Below are 24412 nucleotides of genomic sequence, written 5' to 3' on the forward strand. Positions count from 1 at the left end.
CACTGTCATTTTGGTGCTGTTAGAAGCTCTTACAGTCAAAGGTGGACTAAGGCAGGACCTGGATGACCTAACCCAAAGTTGAGACAGAGAGGGGAGAGGAGAGAAGTATTTGGTTGCCAGCATGCAGGTTTGGACATGAAGCAAAATACAGTGCTGAGCAGGCTGGCAGCATATTAGAAACAGGGAGGAGATCTCTCTGGAGAGTAATGGTTGCTGAGGGAAAGAGCAAAGGACTCAAAGACTAGAGGAGAGAAAGAACTTTCAAGGAGAGGAAAGATTCTTTCAAAGAGGGACAAATTTTGGGAGGACAACATTATGCAGCCATTATTTAACAAGTAGCTGCACTGTGTTATCTTGATTGGAGATGTATCCTCACCTGCAAGCTGAGGCACAAACTCAAAAATTCAGTGATGCTGAGATCCAAGACTCCTGAATGGGGGATGGGACAGTACTGAAGCGTGGTCTGAATCTATATAACCCCATTCAGGCAAGGACCAATTATGATTTTTATGCCCTCCTCTACCTTGCCTCTCCTGCACAATTGCAGAGGTCCTAGGAATACTGACTGTAAGTGAATCACACATTTAGTATTGCACAGAGCAAGCAGACATTTTTCTCGGGATGCTGCTAAACCATTCTGCTCTGCTTCACTTATTTTCATCTAAAAATAGCTTGTGCTCCCCTGTGAGTTCATCCTCTAATTTGCAGAGATTCTGATTTCTGTAGCTCAGATGAACGTGCCTTTTCAAACTGGTTCTCCTCTTGAGGATGGCTCCGTGTTCATATTACATGGGGAACTTCCCTGTGTGAACACAGTGGCTAAAAGGCCAGGCTGAAACTTCACATCCCGTGACCATCTCTGCTCTTAACGAATGTTCACCAGTCACCATTTCTTAGCTTTCCTCTCTGTGACATGGGCCTGATGGCATCTACCTCTTTTTGAAAGCACTTTGGGATGCACAGATGAGAAGGAGGGCAGAAGAAGCAGCTGGTATTGCTGTCCCACCACCAAACATACACACACACACTTCCCCTGTGTCGAGGGGAAAGAGGTAGGGTCATCTCCTGTTAGCTGTGAGCAGGCCTTGAGGTGTCTGGCACCTCTCCAAGCAAAGGAGTGGAAAGGCAGGTCCACTTACTTTGAGATGCTAATGATGAGACTTCTGTTTTGATAGTTTCTATCACAGCTTCACCTGGGGATCCCTTCTCACCCCGTGGACCTTTTTCAGGAAAAAAAAAAAAAAGTTAATTATTTAAGTGAAAGAGGGTGACATTTTGTACCCACTCCTCACTTCCTTGACAACAAGTTCAGACTTTGCTGAACTGAGAGCATCAACTCAATCCCTGGCTCTGAGGGACACTGTATTCAAATGTGGAAATTACTGCACAATTTGCCCTAACAGGATCATACAAAACTGGCTAAGAAAGGTTCTTAGGAGTCAGCTCTGTTCAGGCCCTTCCAAACAGATGTCTGTCCAATTGACAGTGGTTTCACAGTGACATTATTCCCAATTTGCCTCTAGTTTGTTCTCCCACCTTTCAAAATGGCAGGACGTATCCAGCAGGACATATTCCCTGCCACAGAAAGGCAACTGCACTTGAGAGGTGCCTTAGAAATACCAGCCTCCAGAAAAAATAACATAAGAAAAAAAGACATTTGCAGCATCCACATCACACTGGCTTTTATCACCCCCTTCTTCCCCAGGGAAAGAAAAAAAGAATAGAAATTCTTTATAAGATTAATTATGCCAAATAATGCAGCAAAATGAACTGAAAGAAAGAAATCTGCAAACAAAAGGGAGAGAGATTGTGCCAAGGGCTGAAAGAATTAGAAACAAAGGAAAACTAATGAATTCAGTTCTCTTAAGAAGCAGAATCAAAGCTGATGGAGAATGGTACCTTGCTGTCCAGGGAGACCAGCTGGTCCAACAGGACCTGGTTTCAAAGGAAAAAAAAAAACAGATTGCATTAGATTTTCTTGGTTGTATTTTACAGTATTTTACAGTAGCAGGAAAGAATCAATAGGTCTTTTATAAGAAGTTGGATTATCAAATAATGTATTTGTCTGCACAAGTAAATGGAATTGCTATGGCGTGTGAATTCATCAATGTCCCACGTATTGCTTGAAGCTCCAGAGAAGAGGCTTATTTTCCACCATGTGGCACTTAAAGTGCTTGGTGCCTCTTAGGCTGGGGAAACAACCAGAATGTCACTGACCACAACAGAAATGCAACAGGCCCAACCCTCCTCTTGCATTCCCTGCTGCAAATCAAGCCTAGCTCTAACAAAGCAGCTCCAGGATTGGCTCCAGCTATACACCTGGCAGTGGCACAGAACTGCCATGAGAACCAGGGATCAGAAATTCTGCTGCCTGACACCAGCGTGCTGTAGGACAGTGTCTGACCTGGGACAGAGAAGTCTGAGGACCAAGGTCATGCATAGCCAGAGTCTGTGTATGTGTTTGTGTGAAAGATTTGTAGATGCTCATGTGGGATTTCTGCTGTCTTGAGTTCAAAGCTAAGACTGGAAAACAAGCACTTCCTGATTTCAGTAACAGTGCCAGGAGAAGGACCAGACACAAGCCTGCTTTCCTGAGAGGCAAAAGAGCTTGGATCTACTTGCTGGATTTGACCTATCACTACTTTGTACTCAGCAGACCAAACGACAACAACAGTGTTTCCAGTTTCTTCATCTTATCAGCTCTCCCTTCTGTCCTGTCCCCCTGTGATCATATCCCATTTCTCCCTTGAGGCTGCTGCGTCCCTAACTCAGCCTGAGATCTTGGTCTTTCTGCAGGGAAGGGTGAGGACCATGAGTATCTAGATTTCCTGAGCAATCTTGCCTCCCAGGCAGCGCAGCCTGGCAGAGACAATAAACGTCACACATTAAATTAAGAACTGGATGCACAACGATGCAGGCTGCCTGCAAAATTCACAGCAGAGGAGCGGCTTCCTCACCTGGAACACCTGGGGGTCCAGTGGGGCCGGCTGGGCCTGGGGGACCTGGTGGGCCTGGCAGAGCAATAGTTGACGAACCCTCTGAAACACAAACACATGCACTTGCACACATACACATATATATACACATCCAGTGAACATGTAACAAATCTATCCTTAAGGAATCACACTTCTATAGCATACGTATTCTCCCAACATAGGGAGCACCAGTATACACAGCTGAGATGAATTTAGGAGGCATAACAAAAACAGGTAAAATCCTCCAAAAGCAGAAGCATTTGAACTCTCACAGCACTACATACCAGCACTTATGACTTTTCCTGGAGCTCCAGTTTCTCCTATGAAAAGAAAGGGACAAAAGATGAACTTCAGAGATCCCTTCCAACCCCTATCATTCTGTGATTCTGTGATTCTTTTTTTGGGGGGATTTGTCACTAGCTCAATTACATTATCTTATTAAACATGTGATTTCTGTTCTCTTTGCCCTTGATCTCTTGTCTGAGAAGTCATAGCACTAGAAGGTCATGGGGGAAGCAACAGAGTTCAGCAAATCCAGAGATAGCCTCTCATCAGCTTTCCAAGCACTACATCTGCCTGAATAGGCAGTAGGCCTTAATTTATCCATTGCAGTCACCAGGCATCATACTCATATGCTCAGGGCAGAATCAGGTTTGCTAAGATTTTCTCAGGGGAGAACGGTCATGCTGAGTGCCTCAGCAGATGCTCAGCCTTTCGTGTACGCTCAAGGAGGCTTTGCCTACCGTCTGTTTCTCAAACCTTCCTTTCCTAAAGCCACTAGATGCCACTGTTGATTCAGGGACTGGTCAGTAGAGCAGATAATCCTCACAAAAATGAAGAGCTTAGAGAGTAAATGAGTATTAGGGAAAAAACAAAACTTACCTTTAGCCCCTGGTCGGCCTGGGTTGCCTGGAAGTCCTGATATGAGGTAGATGAACAATTTAAAATGGTTACTGCAAATACTGCTTCTTTTATTTTTTCCAGGTACCCCAGCTGAGTTTCACTTGTGGGTTTATAGAAGGAAATCCCTACTCAAGACCCTGACTTACAGCATTTATAAGCAGATCCCTGACAGCAAGTGAAGGAACTCGCAGCGGACTGTAGACTGAGCTGGTAGTGCCCCTGGGCGTAGTTAAGGGCTTCCCTTCTCCCATGCTCCCTGGATGATGGCACTGCTCCCTAGATTTGCCTGTAGTTTCTTTGAGGTACTGCTCCATGTTCTCAGGCTCCTGGATAAATTACCTGGTGACTTGCCCCCCAAACCACCTCTGCTTGCAGATGTCATGTTCTCTGTTTCTACCTCTATTGCTACATCCTCTCCCCTCCGTTTCTGCTGCTGATTAGAAGGACTTTTCAGTGATGCACGAGGAACTGAAACATGTTATTTGTTGCAAACTATGTTTTGGGGAGAGGCAAATTTTCAAACACTCCAAGGCCTTGCACTCCTCAAAAATTACACTCCAACCACAAACGCTGTCTCAAAAGCCAAGGGGGATGCAGAAACCTTGGGACATCACCACGAGCACCACAAACGGAAAATTACAAGGGTTTTTTGAACCTGTACCAAACAGTGTCATTGATAAATCAGAACACAGTGGAAAAACCTACCTGGTGGTCCTTGGGGTCCTGTGAGACCTGGAAGAAAAAGACAAAATTTCTAAGATGTCTGAACAAATTTCAGGTGGGGAAAGGATAGCCAGGGAGAAAAAGATTACATTTACTTAAAATTATAGCACACAGTCCACAAGTGGTGTAAACTGGCCTACCAACTGGCATGTAAACTGAACGTTGGCTCATAGCAGCTGATGTTCTTGTTTACAGCAAGTGCAATGCTGAGATCACATAGTGTCCAGATTCCCTGTGTGTTTTCCTTTCATCACCATCTTACAGTACAGAGATCCTCTGCAAGCCTTAACTTCAAATTAAGACTGGAAATTGTTGACAAAGACATGTGTGTTCCTGACAAAGCAAAAAGTGTTTTTGTTCTCTGTATGCTTTTACCTGGCTGTCCTGCATCGCCAGTGGGTCCTGGAGGGCCTCGGACTCCTGGCATTCCCATAAGACCTGGTTCACCTAGGGATATAATCACCATTAACAAGCCAGAAGTCACTGACTTACAATCTACCGATCCATTCAAGCTTGGCCACCAACTGTCCTACAGCACCTTCTACCTATTATATCCTCATAGCCAACTAGCCATTTCCAGCATCACTGTCTGGGAGGTGAACATCAATGACAGAAGAGTTCTGTAGTGAGAAGAACTCTGTCACACGTTTACAGGCAGTTCCCTTATATGTCTCAGTTCCATGCTTACATGGTTGACTCTACAGTTCTGAGACAGCAAGATCCCAGAACGTGAACGTGTTGCCATCTTCTCCCACCCCTTTCACAAATCAACCTCCTGACAAATCAGAAAGTACCTGCACTTCTACTGCAAAGGAATCGCTTACCTTTTTCACCTGGCTGTCCATCACGGCCAGCTTGTCCTGTCCAAAGAAAAGAGATTGTTAGAGATCGCTGAAATAGTACCACAGTTGCCCTGTCCTCCTACTAAGTGGAGCACAGCCCTAAACACAAGAAAGTGGCTTTTTATCATATTGCATCTGAAAGAAACTTTGGCTACAGTTACTGAAGATCCAGAAAAAGTTCACTTGAAACTTAACTGTAGGGCATCTTTTCTGAGCATACAGACTAATCTTAGCTATCTAGAGAAAAAACCTAGGATCACAACCAGTGTGATTCCACTCCCATATTATTTCCTTGTCCGTGCTCATCGAAATACTCTCTGGGTGGAAATTACATTACCCCGCATACAAACACAGCTGTTTTCTGTTACCCACCTACAGGTCCTTTAGCCCCTGGCTCTCCTGGAGGACCAGGCATTCCTCTTGAGCCTTGTTCACCTGTAGCGAAATGGTATGAAAATGAATCAAACAAATCTTGGTGAAGATACAATTTATGACTGTCAGCAATGTTTGGTGCTTTGCAATTGAAAAACAGCATTGACAGAACGCTCAGGCCTCATGATTTGTGACTGTCTCTGGGGATTAGAAAAGCACAAGTGAAGTGAATATAGGGTATGTGAAGGAAAATTTCCCTAAAGCTAAATACAGAGAGATTGCTACCAAGATTACTGGTATCAAGAATGGGATCTATTTGTTAAAAACTTGGGTGCAAAACTAAAACTCCTATAATCAATAATCATCATTATACTTTCTCAGAAAGCTAACTGGGATTGGCTGGGCTATACTGTTATTTGGAACCTCAAAAAATGCATGTGTACATTAGATAGGCTGTTACTCCAGGGAAACAATCCACTGACCTGTCATTCCACGAGAACCCTTCTCACCCTGATCACCTGTGGGACAAAAAAAGGGAAGGATTCTGTGAGATTGTTTCATTGTAAAATGTTTCCATCAGAGAAAACGAAGTCTGCTTTCTGACAAGAGCACACAAGAAAAACCCAAAGAATGATGGAGTTAATACCCATGGACATTAGCCATATCTAAAGGAATCTAAAGAAAATATCCACAAAAGATAGTTAATTGATCAACATACCTTTGGGTCCAGGGGCTCCACTGGCTCCTTTCTCACCTGAAAGATATATGGATAATTGAAGAACAGTAGTAACAAGTCAGAAGGGAAAGGAATTTCATGCGTCACAGGTACTCTGATATCAGACAAACTCAAACTGGAAATTCCCTTCCTTCCAACCATGTTTCCCCACCTAGATTACTCTATCACCTCTGTGTCTCTTGTGTTTCTCAACATTTGCTTGCAATCACTAAATCTAGTTCCTCCTCCCTTTTTCCTCAGTCTTATGCTTTTCTTTGCCCCTAGCATCAAAATGTTACGTGCTCAGTCCAAGTCTGGTACTCAGAGCAGTGCTAGAAAAGCACATCAGCTAGTGCTGCTGTAATTGCTGAGGGGACGAGAAGCTTACCTTTAGCACCTGGGAGACCTGCTTCTCCTCTAAATCCTTGTAGGCCGGGAGGACCTGCAGAAAAATGAGGTGGGGGGGTTTGATCCATACATTATGCTTCACTGAAGAAGAAAAACTATGAGAAGCTATCACTCCGTTTTTGTTTTCTCTAGTCTCTAGATGCCAGAGCAAAGTGCCAGATGCCACAGCACTCACCTGGAGGACCTTGTGGGCCTGGAGAACCCATCAGACCTGTGAATAACAAACATGGATTCAGTAACACCACAATTAGAAAATTAACTCTTTTGGTTTGTCCAACAGCATCCACAACCCAATAGGTGTTTAGCAGATTGGAATTCCCCCAGCCACTAGAAGAATTTACATCACCGGCATCCTCAAAACCAGGACAACAAATCTACGCAACTCAGTTCCTTTGTGACACAGAGGAAGAGGTTTTCCCTAAAGTAAGGCAAAGAGACTCAAGCCTTCCATCTTGGCTGACACGCTGGGACCTGTGATTTAAGTGGGACTCATTTTTTATAGTGCAATTTTTATCCCAGTTACATGTATTGTAGAGCTGGAACTCTGTTAGAAGCCTGTTAGTGATATGGAGTTTACCTTATTGTTTCTGAAAGCAGAGAAAAACCATCTGGGAACATCACACATCTTAAAGACTGGTGTTTTGGGAAATGTCCCTGCTAATACCCACTCCCACTAAAAATCTCCAAGAATTTATTGCTCTAAAGGTTATGTGTACCCACCAAAGTAAATTTTATCTAAAATGAGGACCATTAGTTCACTTTTCTGGTTACTGCAGTGCAACACAAGTGAAACAGGAAGGCTAGAGTACTCATCTACTCCTAACCAGTCTGCTAGGCTCTCTCTGTCCATCTTTTTATTTACCTTTAAGGCCAGCAGAACCTGGGGGACCAGGTGGCCCTGGAGGACCTGGCTCACCAACCGCACCTGCAGAATAAGAACATGAATAGATACTATAGAATACAATTGTGTTCCCATTTTTCCATTATCCCATCTCCTGTTATTCTTTCTCAGGCAAGTGTCGTGAACAATCTGCTGGTCAGTTCAAAACACGCAAATAAGCATGCATTGACCAAGAAAAAAATCCCATCTCACTGGGCTTTAGGATGAGCAAGCAAATTCCCCAGCTTTGGTGACTAAAATAACAGGGGAGAAGATGACCTTGATACTAAGCACTTTTGGTTCTGACAAAGTCAAACCTGACTGTGAGACCTGGCAAAACCAACCTTTGTTTACCCATTGTAACCTTGGCAAAAAAATCCCTTATGCCAGCTTTTTCTGTGCTGCGAAATGTCTAAAAATTAAATCTGGATTTAAATAATCAAATCAAATTCTATCTCGGAGGTATTTTATAAATTGGGACCAAACTCCAGCTTTTGTCCATCTCTGCTTTATCGAAGAATGGGACACCTAGTTCCTACCTCTGTCTCCTTTTTCTCCAAATCCTGGGGGTCCAGGCTCCCCTCGAGGCCCTGGTAGCCCTTCTCGACCTCTTTGTCCCATGGGACCTTCCATGCCAGGATCACCTATAGGAAAAAAATGCCTTGTAAAAAAAAGGTGTCTTTATGGGAGGCCTTGGGCAAGAGGATCCATGGCCACCTCCATGGGGAAAGGCAATGATCACACCAACCTGGTGTCTGTATTCCCATGCCATATGTCAATCAGTTGTGAGGGACTCACAGCACTGAGAGAAATGCTTACCCATGCTGCCTTTCTGTCCTTTCGGTCCCTCTGGTCCTTGGTGCCCAATTGGACCAGGAATGCCTGGAAAGAAAAAAACCCAAATGTTCAGAATCCTTGTCTGTGTACCGTGAAAGAATAACATGCAAATCAGGGAAACCTGAAGCCTGGAAGGCTGGGGTAAAAAATCAGCTGGGGTAAAAAATACATTACTTGGAAGGTGGGTACTTGAACGGGGATCTCTTTAGAAGAACACAATACATAAAAGAGCACAAAGAAGTCGGGCCAAGTACTCATGCAGTTGTGGGACTCTTTCAAATTAGGCTGGGATCTTCACACCCCCAAATTAGAAATGTTCAACTAAGTGGAAGTCGGGCTGAGGCCTTGCTTGTAATCAAGTCTCTGAGCTGAGTCTGTAGCTCAGCATCAAGGTATTAATCAAGAGACTTAGTCTATGCTAAATATCAACTCTTTAGAAAACCTCGAGCTAGGTTTGCAGTGCAAAATTTCCTCTTCCCTACAGTAATGTCACTAAATGTCCTCCCTCAAAGGGGAATTGTACTGTTGCCCACCTGGGACACCAGGAAGTCCTCGCTCTCCTGTAGGGAGAAAGAAATAGACAGTCAGTGGGGACTGAAAGAGACAGTCACTTTGGCTGACCCTCACCCCTCATAAAAAGGAATGTATGTTCCTGGCATGTTTACAAGTTCTGCCATCTCCAGCAGTGCCACATTGCCCCCCTTGTATTTATGCAATAGACTGAATCACTCACACCACACAAAATCCTGTGAACCACTCTGTGATTAAACCAGGTAGAGCTTGGCTTCAACAACGACTTTCATCCAGGTGAAAGAAGTTTCTAGATTTGTTTTCTCTTCTACTGTGAACTCTAAAATAGTCTTTACTCAGAAGAAGAGCAAAAAAACCCAACCATCACAACAATCTCTGAACTACAGGATGCATCAGCTTCTCTAACTTCTGGAGTAACAAAAATCCATTTGCTACCCAGGCCCTGTGGCAGGCTGCCAATCTACCTGAGGAAGCAGGTAACTCCAGACTCACCTCTGGGACCTTGCATTCCCATGTCACCTGAGAAAAGAAGAAAAAAATTAAAATCAGGAGAGATCTTGGAGATATTTCCAATGATTATTCATTCATTTTGTTTTCCAGTTGGTTTTCCACCTTCAATGAAACATGAAAGAGTTATGGGTGAACAGGGACACTTGAATAGTGCAGGATCAGACCCATCCCATTAGCGGCAAACAGGATCTGGACTTCCACACTGGGACAATAAACAGGATCTGGCCCTCTACAGTTTAAGTGGCAAACTAGCTTTACAATCCTTTTGTTCAAGTATAAACCAGCTTCATCTTTCTCACTGCCCATTGCCCCTTGTGGGAACATCCACCCCAAACTTGTCCATTGTCAGAGCCAAAGAATAGGACAGAGGAAGAGAAGGACTATATTGCTGTACCTTTCTCACCAGGTTCTCCTCTCTCCCCTCGGAAGTAGCCTGCAACAGAAAGTGAAGGGGCTGTTAGAGTGCATTGCACAACAGAATAGCTACTCGCTTCAAGGATCCTTCTATTTGGATTTTGAGCCTGCAGGCAACAGGCTATCAAGCACAGCATGGCTGCGTAAGTAGAGTTTCCTCAGCAAATTTGCTTTCACAAATCTGTCAAACTTCTGAAACTGGGAGAATGCAGGCCCCTCTGTTCTTAACCTATTTCCATCATCTGCTAAACAGAAGTAAATCATCTTTCCCTTGCTAACAAAAGTAGAATGAGAAATAAGGTGTGGGTTCATTTTTCTGTGTAGTTCTTTCAAAATGGAAAAGTTACTTGCTACAGAAAACATGACACACCCTGGCACAGGATAGCACGTCCACAACCTCCTTTCTTCTCCATTTTCTTCTGGCTTTAAGGGATGTACCACCAGTGTTAGTGGCAGCACTTTGAGCTCCAGCACAGCCTGTCTGTGAGGGCGCTATTTTTGACAGACTTCATTGCACTCTAAAAGTCCTGGTCTTGGGGCCCTTGGGCAATCAAATCCCCCCACTCCCCTTTAAATAATCTGGTCTCATGCAGCATCACAGACATTGGCTTTGCTCACCTCGTTCTACTTCCTTGTTCAGTCTGCTCTTCACCATCAACCAAACTGACTCTTCATTTTCATAAGGGAAGGTTGAGGAGGGTGAAATACCATGAAGAAAGTCTACTCTTGAAACATCCTTTTCTATTTTTGGATTCCCTTGGTTAATTGTCAGGAGGCCGCCATTGATTTTTTCCAGGTTTTCCACACGAGATTTCAGCTTTCTCACTTCTTCCGCTGGAAGATTAAAGTAAAATGCTAGGGAACATGCTGCCACAGATGCATGCCTGAAACTATCTACTTCTAATAGCAGGGACAAGGCAACACTGTTTCAGATAATTATGGCCATTGAGTTTTGCAGGATTATTATTTTTATCTTTTCTTTTCTAGCCGGGATATTTTGAGTGTAAGTAATGACTTTGGAATCTGTTAGTCCCTGAGAGGTAAGACTTCAAATCTCAGGAGTTTTCCTATTCTACTCACCCCAAGACTACATAACCCCTCATCAATAGTTTATATTCCTTATCTGTTCTTTCTGTCCATTTGTAATATCTTAGTGGCAGTCACCACCAAGCTGAATGTGCACCTCCTCAGTTCTCTGGCTTGATATCTCTGGCACTTGGCCTCTTTGCCAGCTTGCCTCTGCTTGTCTTTCTATCCCATCCAACATTTTCTTTCTCTGTTATTTCTTACCCAGAGCAATGAGGCCAAAAAGCAATCCAAGGAGAAGCAACCAGGCCAGAAGCAAACCCAGGAGCCATTTCCACCAGCTGCAGCAGGAACGACAGGGACACCAGGATGGTGCTGATCCAATTGCACCCCCTGCATCACCATTTCGTATTTCTGGAAGAGGGAAGGGGCAGTCTCCTGGTTAATGAAGAGTTCCTTGACTTCAGAGTCAAGAATCTCTTAGAATAAGGACAGCAAGGTCTGAAATATTATACAAAGGGCTATGGGGAAAAATCTTTACACACCACTCTTCACGAGGTAGGTGTAATTCTAGTCCCTGTGGAAGCTGGGAACAGCATTCCCAATGGGAATTCCAAAAAGGGACAACACTCAATATATTTTAAAATAACAGCTGAAAAATGTGATTCGCTTGGGGTCAATTTTTTGCACAGATTTGAGCCATAAATGACAGCAATAGCCAGCATGGTCTGTCTGAGTCCTCTCCTCCCCATAAATTTGTCCTGGTAGCTGTACTGTTAGTTATCTGATTTTCTCCAGCAATAAAAAAATACCCCAACTGCCAAAATATTCCAACTGGTACCAATTTCTCTGGCATGTGCTCTGCTCATTACAGACAGAGTAGCCCCCTGAGCATTCCCTCCCTCTGATGTCATTGCACAGAGATCACTCATGTCATTCAAGAATGGTTGCTTTTTTGTATATTGTGCTGTGGTGCTTCTTACAATGAAAGTCAGAATTGCATCACTTACCTGCGTAAGTTGCTTTGTCCCTTGTTGGCACAGATTTCAGTGCTCCTGTTTTAACATCAGTAAAAGAAGTTTTAACAATCTTTCTGTGCATGACTAAACTTAGAGCATAGGCTTGAAAGGGGAAGGCAGCAATGGAGGCAGGAGGAGAAAGTTCTACTGCATTTCCACAGGGACAAACTCTTACCATTTGCATCTGATTTTAGGCCAGTATCTGTAGCGTAAGAGGAGGAAAATCCCTGCTTCTCTTTCTTCAAGGTGTCTTCTACAAAGGATCCTGAACAGGAACCGAATATAATTAAAAACATTACACCAGAACTTCAACCAGGCCTATATTCTTTCATTGGTAAAAGGCATTGGTTTTTATTGGGAAGAGACAATAGCTCTTCTTCTTTAAACCACATCTGTTTTCAAAGTTCCTGAGCGTTGTGAAATATTCCAAGGCACACGCTGGAACTTCAAATGCAAAAGCTTGACCTAGATTGCAGCTGGCATGGTTAAAGGCTAACTGCCTGACAGGGCTTCTTGTTTGGCTTGCAGGGGTTTGAGTCAGGTGTAGTGTCCTGAACTCTGAACTCCCTCTATGATCATTCTCCATTTCTCTGTCCTCAGCATATCCATATGTCCCAAAGAAGAGAAGTTACCTCCATTAAGCCCAGTGGTGGAGGCACTAAAGACTTTGCCACTGTCCTTTGTCATGATCAAGAGCTCCATCTCCTTCTTTGCTGGGGCATTCTCCTTCTCCAGCAACAGGAACTTGCAGTCTTTGCGCAGAATGTCATCTCCCTGGGAGGTCAAAACAGTTCCCCCTGGAATATTGGTAAAGGATGGGAAAGAAGAGGAGATAAGTGTGGGCCACTGAGTCATAATTACAAGCCACAACACTTTTGTTCATTATAATAGGTAGTCCCATTGTGATTGGTGTTGCCAGTACTATAAACACCCAGTAAGAGACACACTGGTTACTGAAGCTAAGAGAAGAGCTGTGGATGTCATTAGATTTCCTTAGAGATGTGTATTTCATTAGCAGGGGAACAACTGCTACCAGAAATGGAGAGCATCTGGAATTCAATCACATATAGAAATGATTTGCTCAATGACCTTGTCATGGTTTACCCCAGCTGGCAGCTAGTACCACGTAGCCATTCATGCAGTTCTCCCCCTTTGGCCTAGAAGGGTAGGGAGAGGAGCGAGAAAAGAAGGGGGAAGGGAAGGGAAGGGAAGGGAAGGGAAGGGAAGGGAAGGGAAGGGAAGGGAAGGGAAGGGAAGGGAAGGGAAGGGAAGGGAAGGGAAGGGAAGGGAAGGGAAGGGAAGGGAAGGGAAGGGAAGGGAAGGGAAGGGAAGGGAAGGGAAGGGAAGGGAAGGGAACCCTCATGGGCTGAGACAAAAACAGTTTAATAGAACAAATGGAATATAGTAATAATAATAATAATAATGATAATAATAATAATAATAATAATAATGGTAAAAGAATATACAAGACACAAGTCACACTCACCACCCAGCAAATTGGTGAATTGGCACTGTCCCAAGCAGTGATCACAAGTACCTGCCCCCTGGCTAACCCCATTTATATACTCAGCATGATGTCTATGGTACGGAAAATGCCACTGGCCATTCCATCATTCTGTCTATGCTCCTTCTCAGCTTCTATTAGAAGCTGAAAAGAGTCCTTGAAAAATATAAACATCACCTGGCAACAACTAAAACTATATGCATTATTGACATTCCTTTAACACCAAATGCAAAACACAGCAACCACTAAAAAGAAAATTAACTCTATCCCAGCTGAAACCAGGACAGACCTCTCTGCTTCTCAAACACACTCACTATAGGTTCATAGAAACTCAGTCAGAGAGATATTCAAGCACCACTAGAGCCAGCACAGCTCAAGATGAGGAGCACCTTTAGCAGACCTCCTCTGTCAAACAAAAAGCATTCCATACCCTTGGGAGCCAGGAATGGTTATGAGGTATTGAACTGTATCTTACTGAGGTTTGGCACAGGCCAAACAAAGCTCAAAAACGTTGGTGTGGTCACCCTTCTGCCATTATGCAGTATCAAGTATGCCTGGAATGGTGTATAAACCTGAATTTGCACACAAATTGACCCAACATTGAAAATCAAGATAAACAGAATGGTATTATTCCATTATTTTAGCACAAAACCAGAGTAAAACTATATTACAAATGTTATCCTAACTGCTCCTGAGTTATCGTATCATGCTCCTGAGGAGCCATGTGTTAGTGTCACTCAGCTGGCTGAACCTCTAACTCATTTTTACCATTATATGCTTGTACAAGGCCATGCCTAAACAACTCTGAATGACACACTCACCTGCTGAGGCAGACACACCAGTACTTGCTGCAGTGTTGTTCTGAGACGTGTTCTTCATCCCATATGCTGCAATGAAGAAATTTGAGAATGAAAGAGATGAAGGATAACAAGGTACCTGCACACACCAACCTTGGGCTGCACACCATTTAAAAAATGTTTTCTCACTCAAGGTACGTTGGACTACTCAAACAAGCAAGGGCTTCCCCAGCAAGCAAATCTCTAGTGCTTACATAGGTACTGGGAGCGGGTCCTGCACATGCAAAGCAGAGGAAATGTTCCTCAATACCCCCTCATACCACACTATTCCACCAAGATGGTAATGAACGAGCCTCTGTCAACATGAACTTTCTAGTCACTAAAGAAAAGGCAGCACACATTGGTGACCCTCACACTTTCTCTAAATTTAAATTGTTGCTGACCTGCGGAGGCTGCAGTAACATTCTGGGTCAAGGATGAAGCACTTGGAGACAGGTTGTTTTGAACTCCAAACACTGCAAAGAAAAACATTTCAATGGGGGTTATGGGAGTCCTACAGTGCAGCTGGTATTTAGCTAAAAATAAAACAAAACCAATGATAATAATGACGACCTCTCCCAAGAAATTTCTCCAACTATCTGGAAGCATCACAGGCCTAGGCATTTCTGTTCAAAGATTTTCCTTACAAAATGTTTTTTTCCTTAGATCATTTTGCTGTATAAGTTACTGTTGGCCCAGGACAATAATGGTGACCATTTTCAAACATGATCTCAAGTTAGATTGCAAGGCCACTCTCATGGCTGCATGGACTTCCCTGCAGGTGAGGCACTTGGGAAAAAGATAAATTCAGAACACTGGCTTGGTCTGACTAGGGGAAATTTAAGGAGATAACTGCACACAGTATGTGTCAAAGTGCTGTCCAGAGAAAAGCAAACAGCTTGGAAGGTGGCACCTTTGGTGCCAGAATCAGTGTGGCAGTATTAGTGCAGTGTACAGACTGCTCTCATACACCGTGCTCTGCAGGCTCAGTCAGAGACCCTGCATGATGGCACTGTGCTGTGTAGACATAGTATGTGTGACTGTAAAAGGAAGAGAAGTGGTTTGGTGACATTGAAGAGAGTCTGCCAGAAGTCATGAGCCAGGTGAAGAAAAGGGAAATTACAGGGAAAACTGTCAGAGAAGCAGTGGGTCTTTACAGATGACTTTACACGAGTTTATTTTTTAAGGCATCACCCTGAGTTGTTCTAGGGAAGAAAAAGGCTGGCCTAACAGGTGTCTTCCAAAAGACAAATTATTCTCCTTGGAAAATCTGTAGTTTTCCCTGCCTCCCAGACAAAGAAGTCAGGAGCTAACACCAGCTATGCAGGGCTGACTCAGAATAAATCCACCATAACCAAAGAATAATTGGGGTGTACAGACAAGCTGCTGACAGCAAGATGAGGAACATAAGAGAAACAGAGTAATATATGTATTATTTAATTGTACATGTCTGTCAGGACTGTGGTGGTGTGAAAGTGCGAAGGGGAGAAAAATCTGACCTGTAGAGGAAGTGCTCAGGCCTGCGTTCAGAGTATGATTGCTGGGAGCCAGGTTATTTGGAACACCAAAAACTGCAAGAAGAGGATGTGAAATGTTATTACTTCTCTGGAATCAGAAATCCAGCACCTGAAGGTCAGTGGCACAGTCACAGTAATTAAGAGTTGGAATCCCTTTGAAATGCAGTTAGTGAAAATGCACAGTAATTGCACAGAAGAAAAATCTTGAAAATTGTGACACCAAACAACTCTTTTAGTGAATTGACAAAGGGGAGAAAATCCTACATCAAACAAGTTGCAATCATGACACCGTGTGAGAAAACAAAGCTTTTAATAGTATGCTATCATAAAGCTTCTTGTGACTTTTCTTGTGACTCTGCAGCTGGGAAATGCAGCATCCCTGGCATTTAGAAGTGGGCCTTAAAAGGTATAAGCACGCTCAATGCTTATTGATTACATCTTTAATGTATGAGGACTGAAGGGTTAGGCCCAGTCGTTCTTACAATGGGCCAGGATAATTCAATGTTGACTACAGTCTAAAACTAGTTTTGATAGGGAATGTTGATAATAAATCATTGATAAAGCTATCATCAAAGTTTAGCAACAGATCAGGCATTCAGGACAATAGATCCCCACAGAGGATTTTCAAATACAGTTAGTGCGTAGAAGCAGAGAGTACTAAGTTACATGAAATCAGATAAAATTCAAGCATATCGCCTGCCATCTTGGTTCTTCCATCATTTTATTCCTTCTTGCTGTGCAAAAAAAAAGCACTGCTGTTGATGCAGTTTCATTATGGAGTTACATCCTTTAAGACTGGACGCTCCAGGGAGCTTACCTGATCCTGTAGAGTGAGACATAGCATTGATCAAGGAAGAGCTGTTATGGTATCCACCAAGGGAAGACCCAGCAGGCAGAGTGGAGGACCACATGTATGAAGGGAGGGCGGTATTCAGTATAGTTGTATCATATGTCCCTGACACTGTAAAAAAGCCAAACAAAACAGAAGTGGTTTTCAATGAGACCAGGCTTGTGGCTTAGCATGCATTGCAGGTTTACATGGCAAACAACTTCATCTGCCTTAAATTTCATTTACCCTTGGTGGAGTCAACAAAACAGCTCCAGGTTAACATGGTATAACCGATCCCAAATGCCAGCTGATTACAGCCCACCTGAATTTTAACCAATGGAATAAAGATTGACCTGATAGCATAATCATTCAAAAAACACACTGAAGAGATTTCATTGCTTGTAGATGGTATGATACCAGAATAAAACACTTTGGTCTGACATTCTGTTAATAAGTCATCCTGGGCCATGGGATGTATCATATTTGCTTCCCATGTGTTCCTCTGATTGGTTCGCCAGTGGATTGGACTAAAATTCCTAGTTTTAGACAGGACTTGAGCCATGTGCAAGAAAAAAGGTATTGATTGTTCCTAGATACTGGTGGAGGACAGTGGAGTGAATGTGAATACCACTGCTTCGAGCACTGTGGTGAGGCTTATAAATAAGAAAGGCTGGTTATAGTATTTTAAGTACTGCTTCTATTATCAAGTTTTAGTGATCTCTAAACCATTTGGCGTGGCCAATAAATCAAACACTGACCAAAATGTTGTCTTCAGAGCTATCTCCATCTTGCTTGGAGATAACAGATCAAATGACTCTAAGACATGTTTGCTTACAGCTCTTGTGTCTGCCGGAAGCACCTCTGAATTAAAGCGGGTGGCAGCACGGGACTGGCTTATTTTTATGGAAATTAGACAAGTCACTAGAAAACTACCCAAGATGGTTCTTGTTAGGGCAACATCTGGACAGCCCTCCAGCATTCTGACCCTTTTTCTGTATTGCCACTGCTGTCTGGGACAGAGACCATGTATTCTTACTCAGATGTTCCTAGCAACCTGGTATTTTTATGGCATTGCTAAGCATCCTCTGCCAAGTACCTGACTGAGAGCTCTCAGTAACCATCTTCGTCTCCACCACAGCCTTTTTCGGTATCGGGAGTGTACTTGACGGTGATCGAGTAGGGCTGCAGCTGGCTGATCGACTTCCTTTCAGCAAACGTTTCACATCATCCAACTCTGTCCCTGGCAGGAAAAGCAAGTGTCCAGACTCACCCAAAAGCCATTGCTTCATTGATCTGTAATCTTGCCCTGGCTAAACCATTCAGTCAAATTTACCTGTGACTGTCTATGAAGTTTTACTTACTGGGGGTGTCTTCTGGGGGTGCACTCACTTAATAACAAAGCTTCAGGGCCTCATTTCTGGGACTAAGTACAACTACATCCTTGCAAGACCACCATCTAACCCACAGCATGCTTCCTTGTTCAGAAAGGGGAGACAAATGAACGTTCTTAACAGAAAAAAAAATGACACTGCTATCTGTCATCATGAAGATTGGGTCCTAGAGATACTGCAGACATACCCAGAGTAGCAACACCCTCTATCTTATACCTGATCCCCTGGAATAAAAGCTGTGGCACTTACATCTACCAGAGGGAGATGCACTCTGCAGTCGGACTCGTATTTCACTCTCTGTGAAGAGAAAAAGCAGATCATGAATATGAACTGAGATGCATTTGTGCCCTGGGCTGGGAATTAATCCTTAGGCTGAAGTGAATTCCTTCCTTCTTGCTGTCCATGTTACATCTTGCTGTCGTGCTGCTTGATCTGAGCAGCACTCATGGCCCACGTGAACTGGTTGTAAATTGGTTTGGGTGACTTCTTGTTTTGGGGTCACATTTTGCTACTTTTAATTCCAGAGAGCTATATTTTACTCACTGAGGCTCTCTGTTAAAGCCAATAGCGTTGTTACTGCCAGACATACAGAAGGCCCAATTATGCAGTCCTCAACCACATTGATACTCCCATGCATAACAATTATTATTATTGTCCTTCTGGACAAAAACCTAGAGAGACAAAAGAAGCATATTAAATACACAAATTCCCTACTGCTTCCTATGTAAAATTCACACTGTCATCTCTACAATGGGCTGTAAGATTTAGTCTTTTACAACCTGATGACTTCTCTTTTGGCTCACTGAACGTAAACAGGCCAGTTTTAAGCCAACATTCTCACCAGGTACTCGATTTTATTACTGACTTCTACTGTGCAGCACAAGAGACTATAGAGTTAATCCGATGTGGTTGGGTAAGCCTTTAAGCTTGCTACCCACAAGCAAACCGGCCAGCCAGGACATGTGATACATGCCCCTCAAGATGAAACCTGACAGTGCATGCACTATGAAAGAAACATTAGCTTTGGCATTCATGTGGAGAAGCTGATGGATTGGAATTATTTTCTAAAGTAATATGAGAAGCTGGAACTGATTCTCTGGTGTCTGTTTTATTATGTATGGCCTAGTTCTGCTGGGAGCTCAGGTATGTAGTGTGCTAGAGGAGACTGTGAAGATCTGAGGTAGAATAATTGGTAACTGTGACACTCTCCGGGAGGAGCGTGCAAAAGCACACTTTGATTCATATCTACTGCTAAATTTAACTTGGATAAAGTGACATTATAGTTTCCTCTTCAAGAAACTGGGAACAGGTATTACACTTTTACAGAGCAATATAATCCTACTTTCCCCGACGCTGTTAATAAATTATTAGAAGAGCTGAATGATTTAAACAATGCAGACCTTTACAGTGATCTGGCTAAACAGACCACAGCAAGTCCATAATTTCCTACCATCTCCTTACTATCGGCATAAGATCATTTCAGGGTATGGCCTCATGGTTTGTAAGACAGATCGCAGTAGGAGGAATGTGAATATGATTACTGTAAATATGTCAGAGGCAGGTCACAGAGCATGGATGGACCAAGTTTATGGTAGTGAACAGATAAGATGGCAGACTATGTCCTGTGCCCCCAGATATCCAAGTCCCCAGGTGGATCCTCCTTTCTGACAGAGTCCAAACCACCATGACCTTCACTAGAATCAATTTTTACACTGAGCTTTTTTAAGCAATTGCTTGTAGATAAATGGTTCACATCTGCAGTGGTGTAAATCCACGTACCTCATCTGTCTGCTCTATGCTTAAACTGGTTGATTCCAGCTAAGGAATAGGTCTATTTAATACACTTTGAATCACACTGAAGAAAAAAAAGGAGGCTTATAAAAGAACAGTATTACTCACCTCGACTTTGGCTTCTCCCTCTCGTGGAGGCAGATGCTGTGAACAGTAATAAGAGAAAAGCAATATTAGGCTTTACTGCCTGTGACATGTCTGAAAATGAATACATGGATCTTGCTCAAGAGTGCTCAGATTCAGACGGTAACCTTTTTTACTTGGGGCACAGCTCGGGGAATCGAACCCTTAGAGTTTTTACCAGCCCCCCCTTTAGAACATAAGGTATCTTAAAGAGTAAGTAGTATCTTTAGCATTTCTGGACCAACTGCTGTTTCTTTTTGTACACATAAATGTTGTTCATAGATGGTGATCTTCCATTTCAGAAGGCCAAAAGGAAGCTAATACGCCTGTTTACCCCACTAACCAAAGCTGGACACTGTGAAACCCTGCCTCCTGTCTGAGCCAGAAAGACGTCCTGATCATATTGTTTCACGATCTGCACTGAGTAAAATCGGCAGCTCAGAGTTTGGACAGGACAAGCTTATACCAACTGACAATGCTCAGTTTAAATGTATCACTTGATAGCCAGTTCATCTTTCCATATAAATATGTTAAAGCCTAGAAAAGAGACACTGGAAAAGTATATCCAGCAACAGCTTAAGATCCTAAGAGTCTGAGCTTTCTTGCCTGGAGCTGTTCTCCTAGCTATGGCCAGGGGCAGGAGGAAATGTTATGAAGTATCTCATGTCTATGTCCTCCTGTCCACGTCCTATGCCATATAGGAAGCATCACTAAAGCAGTTGAGTGTAGCAGATATACAGTATGCACCCTCTGTTTGAATATGTGTCAGCTAGAGACCCTGCTGTCAGCTGTTAATGTAAACCCCAAATAAACCCTCCAAAGTCATGGAGCTGCACTGGCTGCCCAATACAGAGGCAACATAGGTAGAGCAAAACACAGCAATGTGCAAAAAGCCACCGTAGTCACCATGAACTTGCCATAATGTTTAGAGGAATGGCTTTAAAAAGAACATACCAAACTCTTTTCTGGGGAACTCAGGAGAAGAGTTGGCACTGGAGCTCCCTGAAAACAACAGAAAGGTCTTCATTAATACTTTGCACAAGATGATTAAAAGCTTTCAAAACATGTCTTCCTGGTAACTGTCTAATCCCAGCGGGTAACAAACATTTCCATTAAAAAAAAAGCTATTCAGGATTACATGAAAGAGCTGCTAATGTCTTTCAACAAAAATATGCCACAACTCCTTTTAGGAATGAGTATTACTATAAATAAGACTTAATCACTAAATGTGTCCCTAATGGCTTCTTTCCTAGCAAAACCACAATGGGACTCCTGTGCTATTTGGGACAATCCTGCATTAATGTGACCTCAGAGTGCACACTACACATTGCGTCCTTGCTAGGGCATGTTCTGTGATACCTTCATACGTTGCATGGCGGTTGACATAGGTTTTTCTTTCAAATGTTGAGCCAGGTGATTTCGTGAGAGTAGAGCTGGGAGACTGGGTTTGTCTGTAGCCCGATGTTGATGATGATGAATTCAGTCTACCACTTCCACCTATAGGTAAAACGAAATGCCGTCAGCAAATTGAAGATATGCCGTGGATGTACACCCTGGATGCCCTGGGCACTTTATGCTACTGTCTTCTGAGCTGGACAAATTTGCACTAATACCTCACAACTAGAGATGGGCAAGAATGACATTTGGGTCTAACTTTGACTGTCCTCAATATTCAGTGCAGAGAGGAGTATTGGTTATCTTTGTGGTTTCAAAACAAATCTTGTCAGTGATATATACGACAGCAGATCTTGGCCCAGGGGGACGAGTCATGCCCCCCTGAACAAGAATAAATCTGGCTCCGGGTGGTGCTGGGTTTTGTTTTGGATACAGATCCATCTGTAAACTGAAGTGTTATATGACACAGGCCACAAAAACTGGGAAATTGTTAAGTCAAACTCAAAGTGCTGAAGGATGCAGTTCATGAGATAAGGGAAAGCGGAGATGAGTCCATTTGCCTTCCAAAGCAGCTATCCACACTCTCTCTTAGTCATGCCTTAGTCAATCCATTTCCTGGAGAAGTGACTGAGGTGTGCGTCAGGCCCAAGGCAGCCTGGAGGTTATTATCGGCTGTTATATTTAGACAGAGGAAAGAATTTCCTTTCCTAATTCACATCAGTGCTGTGGAGAAAGAACTGAGCAGCCATAACTAATGTGTTCATACTCTTGAATGAAACTGAAGGCTAGAGCATGATCAGAGTGCAGCAAAAAATGAGCCCTGTGATAAAGTGCAGCATATCCACGCTGATCAGCAGGACCAGATTGGATATTGTTTACCCATCACTGAAAAAAGAGCGTGCCCCTGTGATCTCAACACAGTGTTTTCTTGCTGACATTCCCCTCTACTAGGACCTGTTTTGTTCTGTAACTTTTACACTTAATTCAGCAGAAAGAACTACTGTGACTAGTAGGCCCCTGTTGGAGACATTCTGCAAGCAGAATGGGAAAGCAGAGATTAGAAAATGCTCTGAAAACTTCAAGAACTCATTATCTCTGAAGTTCAGATTCTTTTCTCTTCCTCCACTTGCTGAAACAAAATAACAAGGAAGATGGCAATCCTGCAGAGCCGTCTGCAGGGCTGGGTTCTGTTCTCAGGCTGGTGCCAGTCTAGACAATTAAATTGACATCTTCACTGGAGTTACTTCACATCTGCCCTGAGGCAAAGTGATTCCATACTCTGGCCTTTAATTGGCATGGTGGTGTCTGTCAGATCTATTGGGCATGGCTAATTCTCCTTCCAAACTGCACTTCACTCCCTTTGGTTTGTGAACTCTCGGAGCATGGAGAATGTTTTCTACAGGGATAGTTACACAGTCTGTCCCACTGGGGACAGAGAGAGGGGTGTGCCAGAAACCTGGCTAGGAAGGTTATTCTTCAGAAACCTTTGATAATCTAACAATCTAACCACTGGGCAAAGGATGTTGTTAGAAGAGAATCCTGTTTTAATGGAGTAGATAGCACATACTGATTTAGCACATCCAGAAAATCTGGCAGATTGTTCCAAGTGCTAAAGCCATGGACACACACACACACACACGAAAGTATTTTCTAGGGAATTCTTTAATAGTATTCTATCCCCAGTAAGATCAACAAAAAGACCAATCAAAACTGTCTTTTGAAGAAAAATGGTCAGGAAGCTTGTGATTTGGAAATCCTCCAAGAAGGGAAATTTAGTTTACAAATGAGTTGTTAACAACAGTAGGAATAGCATTTTTTGTTGCTTTTCTCCTGAAACCAAGTTTTCCCTGTGGAAGATGTGAATTTTGTCATTTACTCACCCATCCTCACACCTAACTTTAGGGAAGGAACACCTTCGCTTTGATTATTTGCCACTTCTACTTTCATAAACTCTGTTTTCTTTACCTCTGGCTCATCCTACTTCCCTGCCTTGAATCTCTCGTCACACCATTCATGCTGCCTTTGCTCTCAGTTTCCTCACTGTGCAATGTCCTCATTCCTTACTTGAAGTCACATAGCTGCTGCCATGGGTGTAAGACCTCTTTTCCACTCCGCTTCCTCCAGTGTGGGATGATGTTTTGAGCCCACTGCTGCTACCTCCTTCTGGAAAAGACAAGCACAAAATGAAACATTGTCTCAGGGTAAAAGATGAGAAGAGTAAGGATGCTGCAAGACTGTCCTCACGCTCAATTACAAGTATAGCTTCATGTCTGGCGAGATATCAGAACTGCAGAGAAGTGTCTTGGCAGAGCAGAGAAGCATTCACACGGCAGACGTAGCAGGTTCGTATTCAAGCTTTGCTCCATACATGGACTGAAAGATACTCCTGATAACGCTCATCATAAATGAGATGATAGTGCAATTCCTTTTCAACCCAGCTGCAGCAAGCTAATCAAGAATACGGTGGTATAAAGAGCATGGAGGATTCTTCCCTACTTGATACTTGTACTGCCCTACAGAGGTAGAAATCACCTGTGACATATGCTATTACCCAGAAAGAGTCACTCACTGTTGTCAACTGGGTAAGATGACAGGGGAATACACTGCAGCCTCAGCAGTGGATGCTGCAGATCCATTGCTTTTGACCCTTGTCCCCAAGAGACAGGGACCTCTGGAGACCCTATATCTGGGCTTAAGCCCTTGGAGACTCTGGTCTACCAGTCTTAGTGCACTGTGCGACTTCGTTTCTGACAATACCCAGCCGGCTCCCCATATACTGCTCCTTCTCTCCACTAACAAGTATTTTGGGAAAGGGATTTCTGAAAATAGCTTCTCTTTGGGTGCAAGTCTTTCTGCACCGAGACCCGCTGC

General features: G+C 43.3%; 1 protein-coding gene across 2 annotated transcripts in view; it reads right to left on the minus strand.

Moving 5' to 3' along the window:
- COL17A1 (collagen type XVII alpha 1 chain) overlaps nt 1-24412 on the minus strand; it is a 41837-nt gene that overhangs the window by 11653 nt on the left and 5772 nt on the right. For both annotated transcript variants that reach the window (XM_074593206.1, XM_074593205.1), the window contains exons 4-37: nt 23606-23704; nt 21506-21643; nt 21101-21148; nt 20132-20167; nt 18482-18529; nt 17938-18081; nt 16830-16973; nt 15995-16066; nt 14900-14971; nt 14481-14546; nt 12788-12952; nt 12331-12420; nt 12147-12191; nt 11401-11550; nt 10729-10944; nt 10091-10129; nt 9679-9705; nt 9189-9215; nt 8638-8700; nt 8358-8462; nt 7801-7863; nt 7114-7149; nt 6919-6972; nt 6534-6569; nt 6298-6333; nt 5816-5878; nt 5426-5461; nt 4977-5048; nt 4584-4610; nt 3858-3893; nt 3260-3295; nt 2958-3038; nt 1900-1935; nt 1140-1220 (exon numbers count right to left, since the gene is read on the minus strand). In XM_074593206.1, coding sequence (XP_074449307.1) covers nt 1140-1220; nt 1900-1935; nt 2958-3038; nt 3260-3295; nt 3858-3893; nt 4584-4610; nt 4977-5048; nt 5426-5461; nt 5816-5878; nt 6298-6333; nt 6534-6569; nt 6919-6972; nt 7114-7149; nt 7801-7863; nt 8358-8462; nt 8638-8700; nt 9189-9215; nt 9679-9705; nt 10091-10129; nt 10729-10944; nt 11401-11550; nt 12147-12191; nt 12331-12420; nt 12788-12952; nt 14481-14546; nt 14900-14971; nt 15995-16066; nt 16830-16973; nt 17938-18081; nt 18482-18529; nt 20132-20167; nt 21101-21148; nt 21506-21643; nt 23606-23704 — 2487 coding nt within the window. The remainder of the gene's footprint in view (nt 1-1139; nt 1221-1899; nt 1936-2957; nt 3039-3259; nt 3296-3857; nt 3894-4583; nt 4611-4976; nt 5049-5425; nt 5462-5815; nt 5879-6297; nt 6334-6533; nt 6570-6918; nt 6973-7113; nt 7150-7800; nt 7864-8357; nt 8463-8637; nt 8701-9188; nt 9216-9678; nt 9706-10090; nt 10130-10728; nt 10945-11400; nt 11551-12146; nt 12192-12330; nt 12421-12787; nt 12953-14480; nt 14547-14899; nt 14972-15994; nt 16067-16829; nt 16974-17937; nt 18082-18481; nt 18530-20131; nt 20168-21100; nt 21149-21505; nt 21644-23605; nt 23705-24412) is intronic.

Source organism: Larus michahellis, chromosome 6, assembly GCF_964199755.1.
Source record: "Larus michahellis chromosome 6, bLarMic1.1, whole genome shotgun sequence".
NCBI classification, from domain to species: domain Eukaryota; kingdom Metazoa; phylum Chordata; class Aves; order Charadriiformes; family Laridae; genus Larus; species Larus michahellis.